The sequence below is a fragment of the Leptodactylus fuscus genome, chromosome 3 (genome assembly GCF_031893055.1).
Source record: "Leptodactylus fuscus isolate aLepFus1 chromosome 3, aLepFus1.hap2, whole genome shotgun sequence".
Classification (NCBI taxonomy): domain Eukaryota; kingdom Metazoa; phylum Chordata; class Amphibia; order Anura; family Leptodactylidae; genus Leptodactylus; species Leptodactylus fuscus.
The window spans coordinates 196,789,168-196,811,289 of NC_134267.1; the positions used below are offsets into that span (position 1 = coordinate 196,789,168).

A 22,122-nucleotide genomic window follows, 5' to 3' on the forward strand; every position below is an offset into this window, starting at 1 on the left:
GTATGCTTGGGGTCATTGTCCATCTGTACTATGAAGCGCCGTCCGATCAACTTGGCAGCATTTGGCGGAATCTGGGCTGAAAGTATATCCCGGTACACTTCAGAATTCATCCGGCTACTCTTGTCTGCTGTTATGTCATCAATAAACACAAGTGACCCAGTGCCATTGAAAGCCATGCATGCTCATGCCATCACGTTGCCTCCACCATGTTTTACAGAGGATGTGGTGTGCCTTGGATCATGTGCCGTTCCCTTTCTTCTCCAAACTTTTTTCTTCCCATCATTCTGGTACAGGTTGATCTTTGTCTCATCTGTCCATAGATTACTTTTCCAGAACTGAGCTGGCTTCTTGAGATGTTTTTCAGCAAATTTAACTCTGGCCTGTCTATTTTTGGAATTGATGAATGGTTTGCACCTAGATGTGAACCCTTTGTATTTACTTTCATGGAGTCTTCTCTTTACTGTTGACTTAGAGACAGATACACCTACTTCACTGAGAGTGTTCTGGACTTCAGTTGATGTTGTGAACGGGTTCTTCTTGACCAAAGAAAGTATGCGGCGATCATCCACCACTGTTGTCATCCGTGGACGCCCAGGCCTTTTTGAGTTCCCAAGCTCACCAATCAATTCCTTTTTTCTTAGAATGTACCCGACTGTTGATTTTGCTACTCCAAGCATGTCTGCTATCTCTCTGATGGATTTTTTCTTTTTTTTCAGCCTCAGGATGTTCTGCTTCACCTCAATTGAGAGTTCCTTTGACCGCATGTTGTCTGGTCACAGCAACAGCTTCCAAATGCAAAACCACACACCTGGAATCAACCCCAGACCTTTTAACTACTTCATTGATTACAGGTTTACGAGGGAGACACCTTCAGAGTTAATTGCAGCCCTTAGAGTCCATTGTCCAATTACTTTTGGTCCCTTGAAAAAGAGGAGGCTATGCATTACAGAGCTATGATTCCTAAACCTTTCTCCGATTTGGATGTGGAAACTCTCATATTGCAGCTGGGAGTGTGCACTTTCAGCCCATATTATATATATAATTGTATTTCTGAATATGTTTTAGTAAACAGCTAAAATAACAAAACTTGTGTCACTGTCCAAATATTTCTGGCCCTAACTGTATATCTTCTGATAAGGCTGTACATTTATAGTAGTTTCAGCAAACTTATTATTATTTTTTATTTTTTTTTTAATGTAGATTGTGAGCCCCACATAGAGCTCACAATGTACATTTTTCCCTATCAGTATGTCTTTTTTTGGAATATGGGATGGAAATCCATGCAAACACGGGGAGAACATACAAACTCCTTGCAGATGGTTTTTTGCCAAATCTCAGGATTTGAACTCCAGGACTCCAACGCTGCAAGACTGCAGTGCTAACCACTGAGCCACCGTGTGGCCCCCAGCAAACTTATTATTGGTAGGGGTAGTTTCATTTCCAAATTGGATTGGTCATTTTCAGCACAAGACATAGCAACATAAGAGCGCTCCATAGCAAAGATTATAATGGTGCCCAATTACGTTGTTGGGTTCTGTTTTCCCTAACAAAAGGGACCATTGTTTTTATTTATGGACTTTGGGTCAATTCTTAACCCTATTGTTCGTTAAAAGGAACCTGTCCGAACGATTTGGGAATGGTGTCCCAAATTTCCCTGCTGTGATGTCCCCTGTACCCAAATTAAAAATAAAAACATATACTCCCAGCGGGTGTACTCCCAGTACTTTTGCAGTTCTTCAGTAATGATGGAGTAGTACACCATAGGTTCAGTGCACATGGGCCAGACCTTCGCTAAGCCCCACCCCCTTTCGAGGTACCACGCCCCTCCGCTAAGCCACGCCCCCGCTCCGCCCCCTCATGCCGGCGGGGGGGGGGGCGGCTTTCTGTACTTCGCTCAGGCGGCGAAAAGGAGCAGGTTCACCCCTGCCTTGGGTTCATGGTCAGTGAAAATGGAGTGCAAAGCAAGACTATTTGGGTGGTTTTGTGTCTCAACAGGCACCCTTTAACAATGAAGTTTCTGTGGAGAGGGTCTCAAAGAAACCACATGACTTAGATCTATGGTATGTACACTTTTGGCCTAAAAAGTTCGATATAAAACCATGAGTATCTACTTATCTTATCTACTGAAGTATGATACATTTCTTAGTATAATTGCTCATAAAATTAGATAGAAGTCTACAATTAGATGTAATTTGTACTTTCCATCGTATCTATATCTATCCACAGTAGAAGACATGGATTGCAGAGGACCCTCATACAAGGACAGTATTTGGGGCCCTTGATCTTGCATAGCTCAGCACAAGGCATTCCCCATAATGTCTCTCTCACCATCCACCAGTAATGATGATTGTATGAAATGCTTTACCTCAGTCCATAAATCCATTCTAATAGACTCTAAGAAACTTATTTTTACTTTTTAAAATGTTTGGTCCACAATAGTTCACTATACTGGAGTTCTGGAAGGACCAGCCTGTGACACAGTTGTTGGTCTTCTCTTTTTAGCCCTGATTTCAGGTTGTACCCAAGAATTCTAGCTGAAAAAGGCTGATATGGAACCATTGATTTATCTCTTAGTTGATATGGCTCCACATGGTCATCCAGACATTTCTCAGAAACCTGTGCTCTCCTTCTTCTTAGTTCCTCTACTTCCTTCTCCATACGTTCCTTCCCAAACCTCTCCACACGATTCCAAAATGAATTATTAAAGTACATATACAGCTGCCAGTCCAGCTGGTTCCAGCTTTTTATCTTCTCTTCAGTCTCAACAGAAAGAACACGTCTACTCCTGTCACTTCTGGTATTAAGTGGGATTGATAAGACGTCATCTAAAGTCCAGCAGAGGGCATCTTTAAGGAGCACCAAGGACTCATCAAAGTATTCTGCTATCAAGACCAGATTAAACATGGTGTCTACTGCTCGCCAAAGCAGCTTAAATTGCTTCTCTGACTCAGGTCCATTGTGGTTGAATCCAAGATCAAATGTCATGAGATTCCTGGCATAACCACCATCATAGTTCATATTTTGATAATAACTGTTGGTGTTATTTAAAAAGGTTTCTATATTTTTAGCTCTAATGAAGGAAGACGAGTCCCTGTAGTAGGCAAAGGAAGATTCCATAAGGGTGACTGGATTTCTCAGGATGGTAAAATAAAATGTATCACTGGGCATGACATTTTCCACCTGTAAAAGAGAAAGATATTATTTTACCTGTTATGACAACAAATTCATTTCTCAATTCTATTCCTTTTAGTAACATTTGTAGCCATAGATTTTACATATGAGTGAACCAGTTTGGAATAAGGGTTGGTTCACACTAGCACTTGTATTCCGTCCAGAAGGAGTCCGCATGGACACCCCCATGAATCATTCGTGCGGGCAGTGCGCGGCAAGCACACAGAGCCCATTACAGTCTATGCGATCCATGTGCTTTGACAGCACATCGCTTCCAATTGCGATTGTATTCTGTTCAGGGGGTGTCCATGCGGACTCCTTCCGGACAGAATACAAGTGCTAATGTGAACCAACCCTAACAAGGGTAAACCCAAACTTTCCAAAACTTTCCAGTGCGACCTTTCTAAAATGGTGATCATCATATGAAAGCAAAGAAGAATCATCACATGTTAGTCCTGACTCCAACTCACTTGATGACATAATGAAAGGTCCTAGGCTAGAACCATTCATTTATTTTTGATACTGCCAAAGCTGAAGGCTTTTGAGGATCGGCTACATAGAAAGAATTCTTACACAGTCCTCTCCATGCTGAAAAGTAAAATGCTTGCTCAGTTTCATTGTTTTCACAGGTTAGTATCAGACAGGGAGGAAGAGTGATTGGACAAAGCACTTTATCAGAACAAATCATTAAAATAGTGGTCAAGGGGGCCTGGCACTAAAGGAACTTCCAGTCTGCACAATGTAAGAAACAGGCACTGATTTGTTCTTAATATAAAGTGTGTCTTATAATCAGAAAAATACAGTAAGGGCTCATGCCCATGCATCCGACTTGAGAGCCAAGTTTATCACGGAAAGCTGTTGGATGACACTTGGAGTGATATCTGAGTGCATTCTGTGACTCATTCACATCTATGGGTAGTTGGAATCTATTCCGTTCCAATAACATGGAGCTCAATAGGAGCTGTTTTATAATTATCCGCATTATAGGAACGGCATGGAGACAGGAGGATTGGAAACAGCCTACATCCACAGAAGATCTGTGCTTAGTTCTACAAGATGTTTGGAATAACCTTCCTGACTTCAAAAACTGTCTGCAAGTGTACCTAGAAGAATTGATGGAAGGCAAAGGGCAGTCACACCAAACATTGATGGATTTAGTTCTATTGTTCCTTCACTTAAACTATTAGCAATTCTATTCTTAAAATCATTCTTACTTTGCAGCATTTTTTCCACACTTGCCTAAACATTTGCACAGTACAGTATATTTGTAACACAAGTATAAATACCTCAGCCAGATAGAAGCGCATGTGGTGGCACATGATATTGTATTTCGGCTTATTTTTTGCAGAAAAACCAAAAACACTCCGGGTTGAAAAATAACTTGGGTAGTCAAAGTGGTATTTAATGACGGGAAATGCAAATTTCAGGTTATGAAATTCTCCATAGCGGAACAGGATATTCACTATGGTACTGCTGGCTGTTTTGTGTGTTTTCAGGAAGAAGATGTTTGTGCGAGGTTTACAAGAGCGCCATTTGCTTTCCTGAGCTTTTATGCTGAAATCCAATTTTTGTTGGCGCCACAAGTCCAGCATTTGCTGCAGTTCCCTCCAGTCTGTTTCTGGTAGCTGCATACTGATTTTTTTTGCCAGCCATGATAAAGCAGGAAATTCATCTTCATTGTATCTGTGTAAGGGAGACAGACTTATTAAAATTGTACACAATATTCTCGATAAGTATATTGTGGATATAACTAGGTAGTAGAAAAAATATGACACGTCTTTGGCGCATTGTGGTGCAATGAGGAACTTCTTGGCACATCTAATTTGGGCTATAATTTTTCAATATACTAGACATGTGGATGTGGATTGTCAGAAAAAGGGGCATCATTGCCAAAAAAAAAAGAGCCAAAATAGTGCCTGCCATAAAGTAAGCCAACTATAAATAGTATAAATGCAGTCTATACAATCTGAAGATATGCCAAATTTATCATCCTCTATCAGTCACTGTGATAAATCTGAACTATTTTCAGACTGTCTTAGGGTCCATTCACACGGAGGAAACGGGAAAAGTATTATCAATGTCCTTTTATCATATGTCTGTTTTACAGTCACTAACCTCTGTTGTATATGGATACTGTGAAATTGCAAGGTGATCAGCAATATTCCAAAGAGAATGACAGCACCGTATCCCAGCTTCACATAGTAAATATTTCTGATGGAGAAAAAACTATGGTTTAAGAAAATTGTGCATCAAATTCTAAAAGCATTAAAAGCACCTGTCTAGTTTAGATTTCATGTTTGGTTAAAAATGCAATTTTTTAATCCTGGTCCATCAGATCTTGTGACATAGCATAGTAAATATCTAACCCACATGGCTATAGCATATACATGCAAACCCAACTGGATTGTATTTACTCTTGGGGGTGTAATGGTTTTCCTATATGTCTGGATAATTTGTTACAACTACCTTGTCAATTCCATTGTCTTAAATGTGACAGGTAGAGACAGACTGCAGCCATGATGTAAAATCATCCAGCACCTGTGGAGTTAAAGCTCTAACAAAAGAGACAGGAAGTGGTCACTGACACAGCAGGGTGTGCTGGGAGGGAGACAGTGATCCAGAGGAGTAAAATAGGAAAAAGGAAAGAGACACCATGTTGGTCCTGAAGCAAAGCTAGAAACTCAGGACTGTAGAACAGAACAGTGAGAACAGAAGGGAGTTTAGCTGAGCTGCTGAAGGCCAGAACTGATTGAGACATCCATCTTTCCCAGTGATAAGTACAACTGCCAGTATACATGAGTCCCCCTGCGAACTTCCGGTTGGCACATGCGCAATGGAAGGGCGGCAAGAAGACTTCCTGTTCCTTAGTGAATTAACCAGGGCTGGGTATGTACTTCAGGGTATGGTCCTCGGGTTACGACGAGCCTGCTGCAGAACCTCATTTTCTGAATGCTATACAGTGTATAGCATTCGGCAAATGAAGGCTGATTGTGTAGCAGGCTCGTCCTTGCTACAAGCAGGTAAGTATGCTGTTACCAGTTGACTTTTTCTCATTGAAATGAATAGACCAGCGTTGATTGGCCAGTTGCCAGTGATTTGGCCAATCAACGCTGGTTCTGCCAGAGGCTCGTCTGAGGAGGCGGAGTCTAACATCGGACTATTCATTCCAATGAGAAAAACTCTTGCCTGCCCGTGGCAAGGACGTGCCTGCTGCAGAATCAGTGTTCATTTGCCGAATGCTATACATATATATAGCATTCGGCAAATGAATATATATACTGTATAGCATTTAGCAAATGAGGTTCTGCAGCAGGCTCGTCGTAACCACGAAACAGTATGCCTATACCCCTGCTAGACATGGCAAACTCTCAAAACCGGAAAGAGATCTTCGACCGGAAATAGGAAGGGCGGGACTTAATCCTTTGTTATTGTTGTCAAAGGGGGACTCATGTATACAGTGATATCTGTTATGAAAGACTCATGTACTGTATGTGATAGCTGTGGAGACTGTGTGAAGAGAAGAGAAGTAAAACCTTAACAACAACTGCTGTCTGGGATTGTCCCTTCGTCTGAGCTCTCTAATATCCAAGAACTCATATACACTATGTCCTACCTCGCCCCGCTGTGAGACGGACATACGACATAAACCAAGACATTTTGTTATATACTGAAACATATCTCTTCATGTATTTTATATGTTTTAGGGCTAGTTCACACGGGGACATGGACGCTGATTTTGACAGCGGATTTCGCGGCCAAATCAGCGTCCATACAATGTATCCCTATGTGAACTGCTCGCTTTTTTTTTTCTGCTAGCTCGCTAGCAGAAAAAGAAGTGACATGACCTATCTTTCGGGCGGAAGCCGCTCGCGATGAGCCGCGGCTTCCACCCAGCCGCAGCGCCCTCCATGTCGGCTCATTCATCTGAGCCGACAGCGGAAGTGAAAGCCATGACCGCGATGGTCGCGGCGGGAGCAGTTCACATAGTGTGGACATTGTATGGACGCTGATTTGGCCGCAAAATCTGCTGTCAAAATCAGCGTCCATGTCCCCGTGTGAACTAGCCCTTATACTTTCAATGTTAAAATGAGAAAAAAAACAGGTTTAAGAAAGAATCACCCAATGTGTTCCCAAAGCTCGCATTTGCATGTTTTGCACATCTCTATACACAATCCCACCTGGACAAACTTTCAGCACCCTGTAACACCAATGTCAGACCTCATCCCGTCTTATCACCCTTGTACTTCTACAAAATCCTCGTGATTGTCTCTAATATTTATATCCAGTGGTGTAACAACTGGGGTAGCAGGGGTAGCGGCTGCCACTGGGCCCGGGATATTATGGGCTCGGCGACAGCCGCTCGCTACCGCTGCGGGGGTTTTTTTTTCTGTGATTTTTCTATTTACTGCCAGGATCGGTAAGTGACGCCATGGGCCCCACAAACACTTTTATAATACTTGGGGGTATTTCAGACCCACGAGAATAATGATCAGAAGCCCGGGAGAGGTAAGGTAACATAAAAAACATCTACTTACCTCTCCACGCTCCATACAGGCATCGGGCCTAGTTGTGTGACATCCCTGACGTCACTTGACCGGTACCTGCGGTCCCTGTCAAGACCCCAGACGCCAGAGTATAATAATTGTTCATGGGTGTTCATGGGGCATAATACTGTGTGCAGGGGCCATTATGGGGCATAATAGTATGTGCAGGGGCCACTATGGGGGATAATACAGTGTGCAGGGGCCACTATGAGGGATTATACAGTGTGCAGGGCCACTATGGGGCATAATACTGTGTACAGGGGCCCCTATGGGGCATAATACTGTGTTCTGGGGCCACTATGAGGAATAATACTGTGTGCAGGGGCCACTATGGGGCATAATACTGTGTGAAGGGCCACTATGTGGCATAATACTGTGTACTGGGGCCACTATGGGGCATAATACTGTGTGCAGGGGCTACTATTGGGCATAATACTGTGTACTGGGGCCACTATGGGGAATAATACTGTGTGCAGGGGCCACTATGGGGCATAATACTGTGTGCAGGGCCACTATGAGGCATAATACTGTGTGCAGGGGTCACTATGGGGCATAGTACTGTGTGCAGGGGTCACTATGGGGCATAATACTGTGTGCAGGGGTCACTATGGGGGATAATACTGTGTGCAGGGGTCACTATGGGGCATAATACTGTGTGCAGGGGTCACTATGGGGCATAATACTGTGTGCAGGGGTCACTATGGGGCATAATACTGTGTGCAGGGGTCACTATGGGGCATAATACTGTGTGCAGGGGCCATTATGGGGCATAATAGTATGAGCAGGGGCCACTATGGGGGATAATACTGTGTGCAGGGGTCATTATGGGGCATAATACTGTGTGCAGGGCCAGTATGGGGCATAATACTGTGTGCAGGGGTCACTATGGGGCAAAATACTGTGTGCAGGGGCTACCATGCAGCATAATAGAGTGCGCAGGAATGCAGGGGGGCGGTCAGTCGAGGTCGTCTGTGTCGGTGTGTGTGGGGGGGGAATTATGTCAAAAGTTCACCATGGGGCCCTGCTGTTCCTAGTTATGCCTCTGTTTATATCCTTGCTCTACCTGAAGCAAATTCTTTCTAAAACTGAGCTTCTTGTCTTTCCAGTCCACCATCTACATACCTAGCTGATGTTTACATCTCTATCTACTACTATTACTTGCCTTGGGGTCCTGTTTGTCTCAGACCTTTCCTCCACTCCTGATCTTCAGCCATTCACATACTTTTGTCACCTGCACCTAAAAACATCACCTGAAACCACCCTTTTCTTAGTGCTGAAACAGCAAAAACTCTTATTGTAATTTCTCATACCGTCTGTTCATGTGTCTTCTGATGTGTAAAGTGCTGTGGAGTATGTTGGTGCTATATAAATAAAGTTATTATTATTGTTGTTATTATTATTAATTAAATACTAATCGAATTAATCTAATACTAATAAATAATAATATTTTTTTTGCCTGATTTATTCCCATTTTGATGACTATTTTCTCTTCCCCTCACTTAATGTTACCCTATACAATCTATCCTGAATGCAGCAACCAGACTTGTCTCTCTGTCCAGTCACTACACCGATACCTCCAGTCTGTGCCAGTCACTACACCAATACCTCCAGTCTGTGCCAGTCACTACACCGATACCTTCAGTCTGTGCCAGTCACTGCACCGGTGACTATATCAACTAATCCACTAGATAATAGATTTTAAACTTCTTAGTCTTACCCACAAAGATCTCCACGGTGCTCCACCTATTTATGTGTGCTTCCTCATAAATCTCTAACCCCTCCCTGTGCTTTCTACTCTTCAATTTATATCAGACTAAGGGGGAGTTCACACGATGTAACGTGCCGCGTGATGTGGCACGTGTATGCCGCGGGACCCTTTGCGTGCCGTACACGCTCCCATTGATTTCAATGGGAGCGGGGATTGTATGCGGCGCGCTAGTTTGCGGCCGTGAATAAATGCACGGCCGCAAACTAGCGCGCCGCATACGATCCCCGCTCCCATTGAAACCAATGGGAGCGTGTACGGCACGCAAAGGGTCCTGCGGCGTACACGTGCCACATCACGCGGCACGTTACACGGTGTGAACTCCCCCTTATATCCACCCTAATCCGAACCTCACAGCTGCACCAGTTCTCTGGAATATTCTAGCCTAGGCAATCAAGACAATTTCTAATATTGGCAGTTTGAAGCATGCTCTTATACAGGACCTTTCATGTCCTGCACATGTGGTTTAATATACCACTAGAAAGCCGGCAGTATGCTGAATTCAGTGCTGAACGCCCTTCAGTACTAATCTATGGATGAGTACAGTCAGGAGGGGGGACATTCCTCACAGCCCAGCAACACTGTCAGGAAAGCTTGTTCTGACAGTGGGCAGAGATTGGTGCCAAAACTAACGGCACCAATATCTCCAGCCCAAGGGCACATAATTGAGTTGAACTGAATTCAGCGCGCTGTCGGCTTTCTTGCAGTATATAAAACCGCATGTGTCTGAAGACATGAAAGTAGTCTTTAAAAAAAACCTTTTTATGCAAGCCTATGACATTCCTTAATCTAACTCTACTCTTATCTTCTTTAATCCAGCTGCTCACCATTTACTCTCCTTCTTCCCTAGTCCTCAGGACCTGTTTCTTCCATCCACCAGTTACCCCTACACTCCGCACATTCAGATGCACTTGAAGTCTTGGCATAGGCAGATATCAGCAGACTGCCTCACACTAAGGACTATTCTGTGTATCATAAATCATGCCTGGTCCATTGTAGAAATCACACACTTTCACCTTATGCATTACCACTATACCTTCATATTTTGTAAGCTCTTATAAGAAGGGCCCTGACTCCTATTGTTTGATATACAGTCACCGGCCACTTTATTAGGTACACCATGCTAGTAACGGGTTGGACCCCCTTTTGCCTTCAGAACTGCCTCAATTCTTCGTGGCATAGATTCAACAAGGTGCTGGAAGCATTCCTCAGAGATTTTGGTCCATATTGACATGATGGCATCACACAGTTGCCGCAGATTTGTCAGCTGCACATCCATGATGCGAATCTCCCGTTCCACCACATCCCAAAGATGCTCTATTGGATTGAGATCTGGTGACTGTGGAGGCCATTGGAGTACAGTGAACTCATTGTCATGTTCAAGAAACCAGTCTGAGATGATTCCAGCTTTATGACATGGCGCATTATCCTGCTGAAAGTAGCCATCAGATGTTAGGTACATTGTGGTCATAAAGGGATGGACATGGTCAGCAACAATACTCAGGTAGGCTTTGGCATTGCAACGATGCTCAATTGGTACCAAGGGGCCCAAAGAGTGCCAAGAAAATATTCCCCACACCATGACACCACCACCACCAGCCTGAACCGTTGATACAAGGCAGGATGGATCCATGCTTTCATGTTGTTGACGCCAAATTCTGACCCTACCATCCGAATGTCGCAGCAGAAATCGAGACTCATCAGACCAGGCAACGTTTTTCCAATCTTTAATTGTCCAATTTCGATGAGCTTGTGCAAATTGTAGCCTCAGTTTCCTGTTCTTAGCTGAAAGGAGTGGCACCCGGTGTGGTCTTCTGCTGCTGTAGCCCATCTGCCTCAAAGTTCGACGTACTGTGCGTTCAGAGATGCTCTTCTGGCTACCTTGGTTGTAACGGGTGGCTATTTGAGTCACTGTTGCCTTTCTATCAGCTCGAACCAGTCTGGCCATTCTCCTCTGACCTCTGGCATCAACAACGCATTTCCGCCCACAGAACTGCCGCTCACTGGATGTTTTTTCTTTTTCGGACCATTCTCTGTAAACCCTAGAGATGGTTGTGCGTGAAAATCCCAGTAGATCAGCAGTTTCTGAAATACTCAGACCATCCCTTCTGGCACCAACAACCATGCCACGTTCAAAGGCACTCAAATCACCTTTCTTCCCCATACTGATGCTCGGTTTGAACTGCAGGAGATTGTCTTGACCATGTCTACATGCCTAAATGCACTGAGTTGCCGCCATGTGATTGGCTGATTAGAAATTAAGTGTTAACGAGCAGTTGGACAGGTGTACCTAATAAAGTGGCCGGTGAGTGTATGAATTAATCTGTGTGTCTGATTGTTCTTTGTGTGACATGGCTGAATAAGTCTCATTCTATTTAGCATCACATTCTTTTTCTACCTGTTTTCAACCACTCTCCCTGTCTCCATTTGCATGATCACCATTAACCTTTGTACCATCAGCTTTATCCATGATATAATGGCGAGTACATGTGGGTACAAAAGAAGCCACAATTTCCACTGCGCCCTTCATTATTTATGGTATAAATATTTTACTGTGTAAATGTAGTATGTTATGTAATGGTATGCTGTCATGTGATGGTATGCTGTTATCTGATAGTATGTTATGTGATGGTATGCTGTCATGTGATGGTCTGTTATGTGACGGTATGCTGTCATGTGATGGTATGTTGGTACACTGAGAAGGAAGGGGGACACTACTTTGATTTTTGCTATGGAGTTGTATCTTCTCTTTGTATACTGATCATACAGCAGAAATTATTAACCAGAAGTGGTTTCAGAGGTACTCTGTGACAGTAGATGGAAAAGTAATTATTACTGTGGATAACACAAGACAGATTACAGTGGATTTTGGTAGGAAGGAGTATCGTATTGTGCCTGTTACTATTGATGGACAATAAATGAGCCCTGTAAGATCTAGGTGTATATGTGGACGTGGATGTGAAGCAGGACTGGACGGCACACACAGGGTGTTTTATCATGCAGCTGGATTAGAGGACACACAGAGAAGGGCATGTCGGAATATGTTGGAGATATTTCTCAGGCAGTAATAGGTGGCTCTGTGGTCTCTTTTCAGGAGTTCATTGGGGTGAGACTGCAATGGCAAACAAAGTTGCTAGGTTAAATAAACTTAATAGGAAGCTCGGCTTGGTAGTCAGGTGTCGTTTACAAAATTTGGAGCTTATTTCAGGTTCTGATAAAGCCAGGTCTGTTATCTCTCTATGTAAACACACAACTAACTCTCAGTCCATTGTGTACAAGCATCTGCATATTATCTGATCTGCTCCAGGCAACATGCTGACACACTGGATGGGAAAACACTGTTAATCCAAATTGGCAATTTGCAAATTCTAAACATGTCGGGAAAAAGAAAATCTAACTTGTCACAAAATTCTAAAATAACAAGAGCTGCTATGAAGGTAGCCAGAAGTCAACAGAGTTTTCCTAAAGCGGAGATGATGGGGATCATCGACGCCAACAACACGCTCATTATATGGCATCCCAGCTAGCTGCTGAGATGCTGGAGCAATCACGGGCATGGCACAAGGAATGAGTTCAGCAGAAGGACAGCTTGAGAGCTGTCGAAATGCCAGAGCATGCGAATCATCGACGCCAACAACATGCAGACGAAGTAGCAGGCAGAGACTAGTATCTAATAAAATATACAATCATAAAATATATAAATATATCTTGAATGTCAAGACAGGGGTGGAGTAAGATATTTATTCTTGTTATGAAATACAAAGCAGCGTGTTTTATGAATAATTTTCATATTTAGTACATTTTGTAAAGGTCATACTTCGCTTCTAGACAAAATATTAACAACAAGTATTCATGCCGCTTTGCATCAATAAAAAAAAATATGTGTGCATATAAAAATATATAAATATAATAGGGGAATTTATCAAGACTGGGGTTTTGTACGCCAATCTTATTTTCCTGGCTGGTGTGAGATGAGCCTGAATTGTTAAGAGAAAATGAAATCTAAGCCAGTCACAAAGTTCTGTAGATTTCAGGTATAACTTACGTCATTTTTCCAGCATGAGTATTTTATCATCCAATAATGAGGAAAAATTTGTGACAGATCAAAACAATGGCAAGTGAATGTAGCCTAAGTCTACCTTCGCACAACAATGGTGCAAAACGGCTTTGAAAAAAATACATTTGTCTCGGCCGTTCTGACCCAGAATGGACTGTTTTCATGTATGTATAAGAAATACTCGTCTGTCAGCATCTTCATCAATGAAACCTTGATGGAATATCTTATTGGAGCCGGAAAACAGCAAGGATCGGTCCACAAAGGGGCCTTTCTCAAGTGCAATCACATAGGCAACAATAATAATACAATAATAATAATAATACAATATATCGATCATATCTCATAAATAAATAAATCTCCATAATATAGATATGTTATATCTATGTGTATATACAGTACTCATACACACATGTTTAATGGAAAACACCATGAATTATGTTTAGAAGCAAAGTCATACTGTTACAGCAAATATACCATTATACTAAATATGAGAATTATGCGGCTTCCATCCTACTTCTTTCTTGATATTGATAAATCATGAAAACGGTTAAAAATAAAAGTTATCAAACGTTAGCATAAGTGATAAAATAAGGTATTCAACACCTGATAATCCAGTAATAGAGAATGTTAATAGCTACTAATAACATAAGTACCTTTGATGTCCTAAGCAGACCATGTCTCGTATAGCAGCAGATTCCATCGTGGGTCTGTACCGGTCTGTCTCACCTATCCTCTGGCTAACTCGAGGGTTCTAAGAATTCAGCAAAACGAGGACAATGCTCTTAAGATTCTTTATCTAAGACACACCTCATGGACTTTCCCATAGTATGAGCAGGGTGACAGTCATCACTTGGTAGGCTTTGTCCTTCTGGCCTACACCACAACAATCCACAATATGTAATAACACAAAGATTTTAGTTTCAATGAATTTATAGCGAGAAATTATCACCTTATGACTTAAGGGGGGTGACATAGAAAGTAGAGTAACATATCGAGACAGAAATGGAATGTTTTATACATTGGATGCAAATCATAGCAATAAAGACTCCTGAAAAACTGAATTTGAAAATTCCCCTCATGTTCACAGCACTTCAAGCAGCACTTTTCTCTTCGCATATTTTGTGCAAAAACCACATGGACCCCTTTATAGTCTATGGGGTCCATGTTGTTTCTTAGCTAATCGCTTTTTAATGCGTATAGGTTTCCATTGGGGGTCCCCAAGCAGACTCCCCAAATGGAATACCGAATGCAAATGTGAACCGGGCCTAACTCTGCATGTCTTTGAGGGGTTAAGGAGCTACACAACATTATGCAGCTGCAGAAACGCAAAGCCGGCTGTTACAAGAGTGAAGGCAGGAACAGTTTATTTCCATAGCTGCTTTCCCGAATGCAGTATATACAGTGCTCATTAAGCACTGTGTACACAGATATAGGAGCCACTATGATGTGTCATATGATGCTGGGTCCTAGGGAACCAATATTAGTTCTGTAGTGTAGCTGAGAAGGCTACAGTCCTGAAACTGTACCTGTACTGTACTGTTTTTTGCACAGAAAACTCCTTTCATTGTAGTTTGTGCTATTTAAAAAAATTTAAAAAAAAAAACAGGAAAAAACCATTTTCTTGCATATTAAATAAATAAATGTAAAAATATAAATTAGGTGAAAATAAAGCTCAATTTATTACCAAAAAGACTCAGAAATGATTTGCAAAACCAAAAGAAAAAATGTTATCGCCCTCAAAACCATATGTCCAACAAAACACAAACATGTACAGTGGGGCAAAAAAGTATTTAGTCAGTCACCAATAGTGCAAGTTCCACCACTGAAAAAGATGAGAGGCGTCTGTAATTTACATCATAGGTAGACCTCTACTATGAGAAACAAAATGAGAAAACAAATCCAGAAAATCACATTGTCTGATTTTGTAAGAATTTATTTGCAAATTATGGTGGAAAATAAGTATTTGGTCAGCTACAAACAATCAAGATTTCTGGCTCTCACAGACCTGTAACTTCTTCTTTAAGAGTCTCCTCTTTCCTCCACTCATTACCTGTAGTAATGGCACCTGTTTAAACTTGTTATCAGTATAAAAAGACACCTGTGCACACCCTCAAACAGTCAGACTCCAAACTCCACTATGGTGAAGACCAAAGAGCTGTCAAAGGACACCAGAAACAAAATTGTAGCCCTGCACCAGGCTGGGAAGACTGAATCTGCAATAGGCAACCAGCTTGGATTGAAGAAATCAACTGTGGGAGCAATAATTAGAAAATAGAAGACATACAAGACCACTGATAATCTCCCTCGATCTGGGGCTCCACACAAAATCTCACACCGTGGGGTCAAAATGATCACAAGAACGGTGAGCAAAAATCCCAGAACCACGCGGGGGGACCTAGTGAATGAACTGCAGAGAGCTGGGACCAATGTAACAAAGCCTACCATCAGTAACACACTACGCCGCCAGGGACTCAGGTCCTGCAGTGCCAGACGTGTCCCACTGCTTAAGCCAGTACATGTCCAGGCCCGTCTGAAGTTTGCTAGAGAGCATTTGGATGATCCAGAAGAGTATTGGGAGAATGTCCTATGGTCTGATGAAACCAAACTGGAACTGTTTGGTAGAAACCCAACTTTTCGTGTTTGGAGGAAAAAGAATACTGAGTTTCATCCATCAAACACCATACCTACTGTAAAGCATGGGGGTGGAAACATCATGCTTTGGGGCTGTTTCTCTGCAAAGGGGCCAGGACGACTGATCCGGGTACATGAAAGAATGAATGGGGCCATGTATCGTGAGATTTTGAGTGCAAACCTCCTTCCATCAGCAAGGGCATTGAAGATGAAACGTGGCTGGGTCTTTCAACATGACAATGATCCAAAGCACACCGCCAGGGCAACAAAGGAGTGGCTTTGTAAGAAGCATTTCAAGGTCCTGGAGTGGCCTAGCCAGTCTCCAGATCTCAACCCTATAGAAAACCTTTGGAGGGAGTTGAAAGTCTGTGTTGCCAAGCGACAGCCCCAAAACATCACTGCTCCAGAGGAGATCTGCATGGAGGAATGGGCCAACATACCAACAACAGTGTGTGCCAACCTTGTGAAGACTTACAGAAAACGTTTGACCTCTGTCATTGCCAACAAAGGACATATAACAAAGTATTGAGATGAAATTTTGTTACTGACCAAATACTTATTTTCCACCATAATTTGCAAATAAATTCTTACAAAATCAGACAATGTGATTTTCTGGATTTGTTTTCTCATTTTGTCTCTCATAGTTGAGGTCTACCTATGATGTAAATTACAGACGCCTCTCATCTTTTTAAGTGGTGGAACTTGCACTATTGGTGACTGACTAAATACTTTTTTGCCCCACTGTACCTGGTCTTGAAGCAGGAAAAATGGCCAGAAGCCAGAATCCACATGCCCTGCAATATTATCGAAATCTAATAATCTATACTATCTAAGGGTGCAGAAAAAGGAATCCATTGAAGTCAATGGGAGGCTTTTTTTTCAGCACTGAAATTCCACACCAAATTCCTCACCATTTTCCTCCATGTGAATGGCCCTAAGAGCTTCTCACAAAGCAGAATAGACCCAGTGTTTTGGAGGAGGTCACCTCTGCCCTTATAATGTGTAAATACCACAGATGCCTTCATAACAATGAGCTAAACACTTAAGACAGTGACATCCACAGATCCTCCATAACAGTGATCCTGCTCCCGATAACCAAATAAAAGTCCATCAGCCATAGATGCCCCTTAAAGTAAACCCATCACCATTAAAATGCATCCAGCATGTTATAGAGCAGGAGGAGCTGAGCAGATGGATTGGTGGACATTGGGAGGTGGCGATCATATGCTACACTGGCTTTTCTCTGGCTACACAACTTTCTGGTTTAGCAACAATTCAATACAGGGCACAAATTTTCAGACAAATTGCTATAATTTTCTTTTACAAATTGTGGCATGAATTATAACCAATGGTGAGGCCCAAGGTGACGACGACTGAGAAGATGTGATATATATAAATAAGCGATGTAATAATGAGTAGAGATGAGCGAATAGTATTCAAACCTATAGTTTTGAATACCTCGCTCCCATAGGAATGAATAGAAGCGGCCGAACAGCAAGGGGTTAAGCACCGGCCACTTCCATTCGTTCCTATGAAGCGAGATATTTGAAACTATAGTTTTGAATACTATTCACTCATCTCTAATAATTAGACATTCTGTGGTACTCCGTCCTCACTAGAAATCATATAAGGTGAAAGCAATGAAATCTGGAAGGAATGTCTCACTTTCCTTTGCCTAGAGCTAGCATCATTTACAGATAATTGATTCCGTCAAACCTTGCAACGTTTTGTCGAAATTAGAAATGACTTTGCAAAAACTGGGTGACAATGTGATGGCATATCAAGTTACAATATGTTTCTCCAATAAGGTGCAGTTTACAGACTGATGGCATGCAGTAACTGCGTCAAAATGCAAAATACCCGTATAAACAGGTCCTAATGAAGGTTTTATTTATCTGTCATAGGAAAATATTTTTATCCTATTGACTTAATAAATACAGAAAGGAAACTCTCACTGCTGGAAGTGAAATATAAAGCGGCGGAGACCCTCAACAATAAGATTGACAAGTTCAAATATTAAAACACAGGGATCATCAGAGAGAAATGATCAATTCCCGTATTTGTAGACCAAGAAATCTTTGCAATAACGTTAGGTTGGGGATGCTTCATATTTGTGAAGAAAAGTTAAATATAGGATATACAATATCCTAATGCTATCCTATACCATGTTCACCTTTGGAAGCATTTTTCATGATTGCCTTGTGCTTATGGGCAGTTTGCATGATTTCATATACATTGCAGGTTGCCGTGCCCATTCTCAGTAAAATCTGCCAAAAGTAGTTGTAACAATTTGTTCTTACTAGAGATGAGCGAACACTATTCGAAACAGTCGTTTTGAATAACACGCTCCCATAGAAATGAATGGACATAGCCGGCACGTGGGAGGTTAAGCGGCCGGCCACCGGCAAAGTATGTGTGCCGGCCGCTTCCATTCATTTCTATGGGAGTGTGCTATTCGAAACGGCTGTTTTGAATAGTGTTCGCTCGTCTCTAGTTCTTACCGCACTGATTTCTACTTTAACATAAGCGCTTGACTGGGCTTTTAAGAGCCCCCTGCAAAGCAGAGAGAGGGATTATAGACTGAGCCGTCCGAGAGCTCCTCTGATGAGAATGCCACATAGCAGCTTGCAATGTATGTGAAAGCACCTGAAAATTGTGAAAATGGTTAGTAAAGACCAGTCGCAAAATGTTGATTTTTATTCTACAGTAAGTACACTGCAATAATTAACCAATTCAGTGCCGGGCCAGTTTATGGTTCAGGACCAAACACATTTTTGGTTTTTTTTGTATGTGTGGTTTTAAGGGCTGTAACATTTTTATAATTTCTGCGTCATTTTTCGGTGACACATAGGGCTTAATTTTTATGTAGTTTTTTTTTTATTTTTGCATGTTTTTTATTTTTTTATAGATTTTTTAAAAAATATAAACAAAAGAGGAGGGAAATTGTGTCTATTTTTCACTTTCTTTTTATTTATTACCACAAAGTGCTCCAAAAAAAACTTCTTAAAATAGTTTTTCCTCTCTATTACAGGAATTTTTTATGTTGTATGATGTCATCAGGGGTGGGGCTATAACCTGTGTGTTTTTCATGTATTATTTTATTTATTTGTTAAATTATTTTATTTTTTTTCTATTTTTTTTTTTTTTTTACATTGTGTCCCCATGAGGTTGTAACAGATCCAGCAGCTTTTACGGACTCTGATTCTGGTGTGATCATGTGACCACCGGATCAGAGGGTACCTGCACCATGGCGGCGCCCATAGCGGTGTACACAGCCCTCATTTATTGCTGTGTATACAGTGATTGGTTTGGTTTCTATAAAAACTACAACTCATCCTGTAAAATACAAAATCTCATACAGTTAAATTGAAAAAAAAAAAATATAATCTCAATAATACAGAGGGAGGCAAAATGTTATTGGCCCTTAAAGCATACGTGAGTTTTCATGAAAAGTTGAAATAAATTCTATGGCTGCATAAGCCTACATACATGGTGTTCTATCAGTATTTCTGCTGCTAATAATCCCATTATGGCTGTGGTACTGAATTATAAAGATCAGTCTATCCCCTCCCCTATCCTTTATAACTAATTTGATATGTTTTCATGTATTTCTGCCAGTAGCAACTGTACTAGAGCAAACAGCTGAGAAAATCCCAAGTGAACATAATATAGGATACCCAAGAACACTGCAAATATAGGGAAGATGCCTGCAGGTACCCACACCATTCTAGCTTTTACCATGCAGGCATGAAACAAAAAAGCAATATATGAGCAAAGTCAGGAAAGCTGCTTGGTGTCTTTGTATAATATCCTGACTCTAATTACAGGAGCAGTCAGAAGTAGAAGAGGTACGTAAACAACTTTTTTCTTACAGTTTGCAACCGTGTGTAGAGGCTTTGAGGAGAATCAATCCCTCCCATCTGCATTCACTGTGTGAAGAGACCAGGCCCTCTACCAGAACTCACAGTGATCTGTCTCACATCTATGATGACAAACCTAGCCTAGCAACAGAGAGGAGCTGAGCTACAATATATAGCCACATAATGTCTGCTTCTGGCTCTGTGGGCTGTATGAATGGGGAGTTGCTGCCACTGATCAGTGGGGTACTGACTTTCAGACCAAAGGATAGGCCATCAATATCAACTCTTGGACAGTCCCCTAAAAAGGCTAAAATTTATACATCACAATACTGGCAGTCACTTAAAGGGGTTTTCCAGGGAAAAATATTTTTTTTAAAAAAGGTCTGTTAGTGCTATTAATGGGTTAATAAATCCACCCATATATTTTTAGCAGTGTTTTCAGTGATTTCTGGGATTCTCTGGGAGCTCCTGGCATCTTCTGCATTTATTTATAGCTTCCTCCTAGTGCATGCCCAGACCGGATGTACCCGTGACGCCTGTGCAGTAGAGATGGAGTGCCATCTCTAATGTGCATAAGTCGCAGACCCCTCCAAACTGCGCAAGCACTTGCAGAGGGGAAGAGGCGAGGAGACGTTCCCAGAGAGTAAGTAATGATAATGAGGATCCCATAAGTATTGATGCAGTTGGGTGGAGTTCAGGGAGTAATGGTAATGTTCCATTTCAGAAACGGGGAAACAGAACATCACCGGATTATCAGAAAGTTTCCCTGCGGCAGTCATATGGGTAAGTAGAGATTTTTTTTAATAAAAGTAAATTAGAAGTTAGGTGGGGCAGGGGATTTCGTTTAGGGGTTTATTCTTATTTCATCCTGGACAACCCCTTTAAGGCAGCTGAGATGGGCAATAACTGTGTTTACGCAAAATAAAAAATCTAATCTATAATGAAAAGTAGAATTATGGGAGGGTTTTTACAATGTAATCGTGAGTTTTAGATGGTTACATAAACCTGCTAATTCATTTCTTTCAGGTAACAAATAGGTAGGCACTTGTATTACAAATGCAGCTTAATACACAAGGTTGTTAGAGTGTAATAATGCAGAACACTAAAGTAAGAAGTACAACACAAAGACTACACAGTACTACACACTTGTGCTCGTGTTCACCCAGTGTTAATTCACCGGGTTTCCGTCCTCAGCCCTGGCGAAACTGGACAGGGGTCGGCTTCCCAGCGCTCAGCTTTAAAACCTATTCATTTGAATGGGTATTAAAAGCAATCTGCCGATGTCCACCTGCGGTCTCTCTGTGGGGAAACCGTTTTTTTTCGGCTGGACACAAAGTCCTGCATGACCCACACAGGGAATGACACAGGGCAGACATGGGCGCAAGTGTGAACGCCCCCTTATCCAGTTCAAGCTTGGATAGACATATTGCCAGTATAGCCTGATCTGCTGCACTTCACATACTTTTGTTGACTTTGTGTATATATGATACAAAGATGAGCCTTTAGGTAAAGTACACAGTGCTATGAGAATAGAAATACATGTATGTAAGGCAGAGGGTAAGATAGATCATATGACTTCAGGCAGCGGACTTTCCAATAATGACTCACAAACTGCTGGTATATTATAGGCCAAGGGTCGGCAACCCCCAACACGCATGCCATAGGTGGCATATGATCCATATTTGTGTATGTGATGAAGCAGGCATAGCTAACACTTACAAGAATTACGCCACATTCCCTACCCTGACGTCAGTGCTGGTATCAGAACGTCCTCAGTGGTGTAATGCTTGTAATTGTTACCTCCACCTCCTTCGTCATTGGACAAGTGCAACCATGACGGACAAATGTGATTGTAACAGTGGAAAGCTCAGGTCGCACGCATGAAAGTAAAGGTATGGGACCTGGGGGCTTATTTATTATTGAGGGCGCCCTGGCTAGGGGCTGTAATGTTTATTGCTGCTCCCTTCATACTTTACAAAGGAATGCATATTGCGGCCACGACTGTGTATAGTATGCAGGTAGAGGCAACAAAAGTGTAAAGTACTGAGACAAGAAGAACAGGTAGCAGCCCTTTGTATGAAAAGAAGGGGGTCC

The 22,122-nt window shown here is 41.9% G+C and overlaps 1 protein-coding gene across 1 annotated transcript; it reads right to left on the minus strand.

Annotated features, from left to right (window-relative positions):
• Window positions 1-2,409: 2,409 nt before the first annotated feature.
• On the minus strand, window positions 2,410-4,823 carry LOC142198556 (galactose-3-O-sulfotransferase 2-like). Its single transcript, XM_075269588.1, has 2 exons — window positions 4,458-4,823; window positions 2,410-3,180 (listed from the first exon to the last, which is right to left on the minus strand). The coding sequence occupies exons 1-2, from the start codon at window positions 4,800-4,802 to the stop codon at window positions 2,410-2,412; spliced, it is 1,116 nt and encodes a 371-aa protein (XP_075125689.1). The 5' UTR covers window positions 4,803-4,823.
• Between the last annotated feature and the right edge of the window lie 17,299 nt (window positions 4,824-22,122).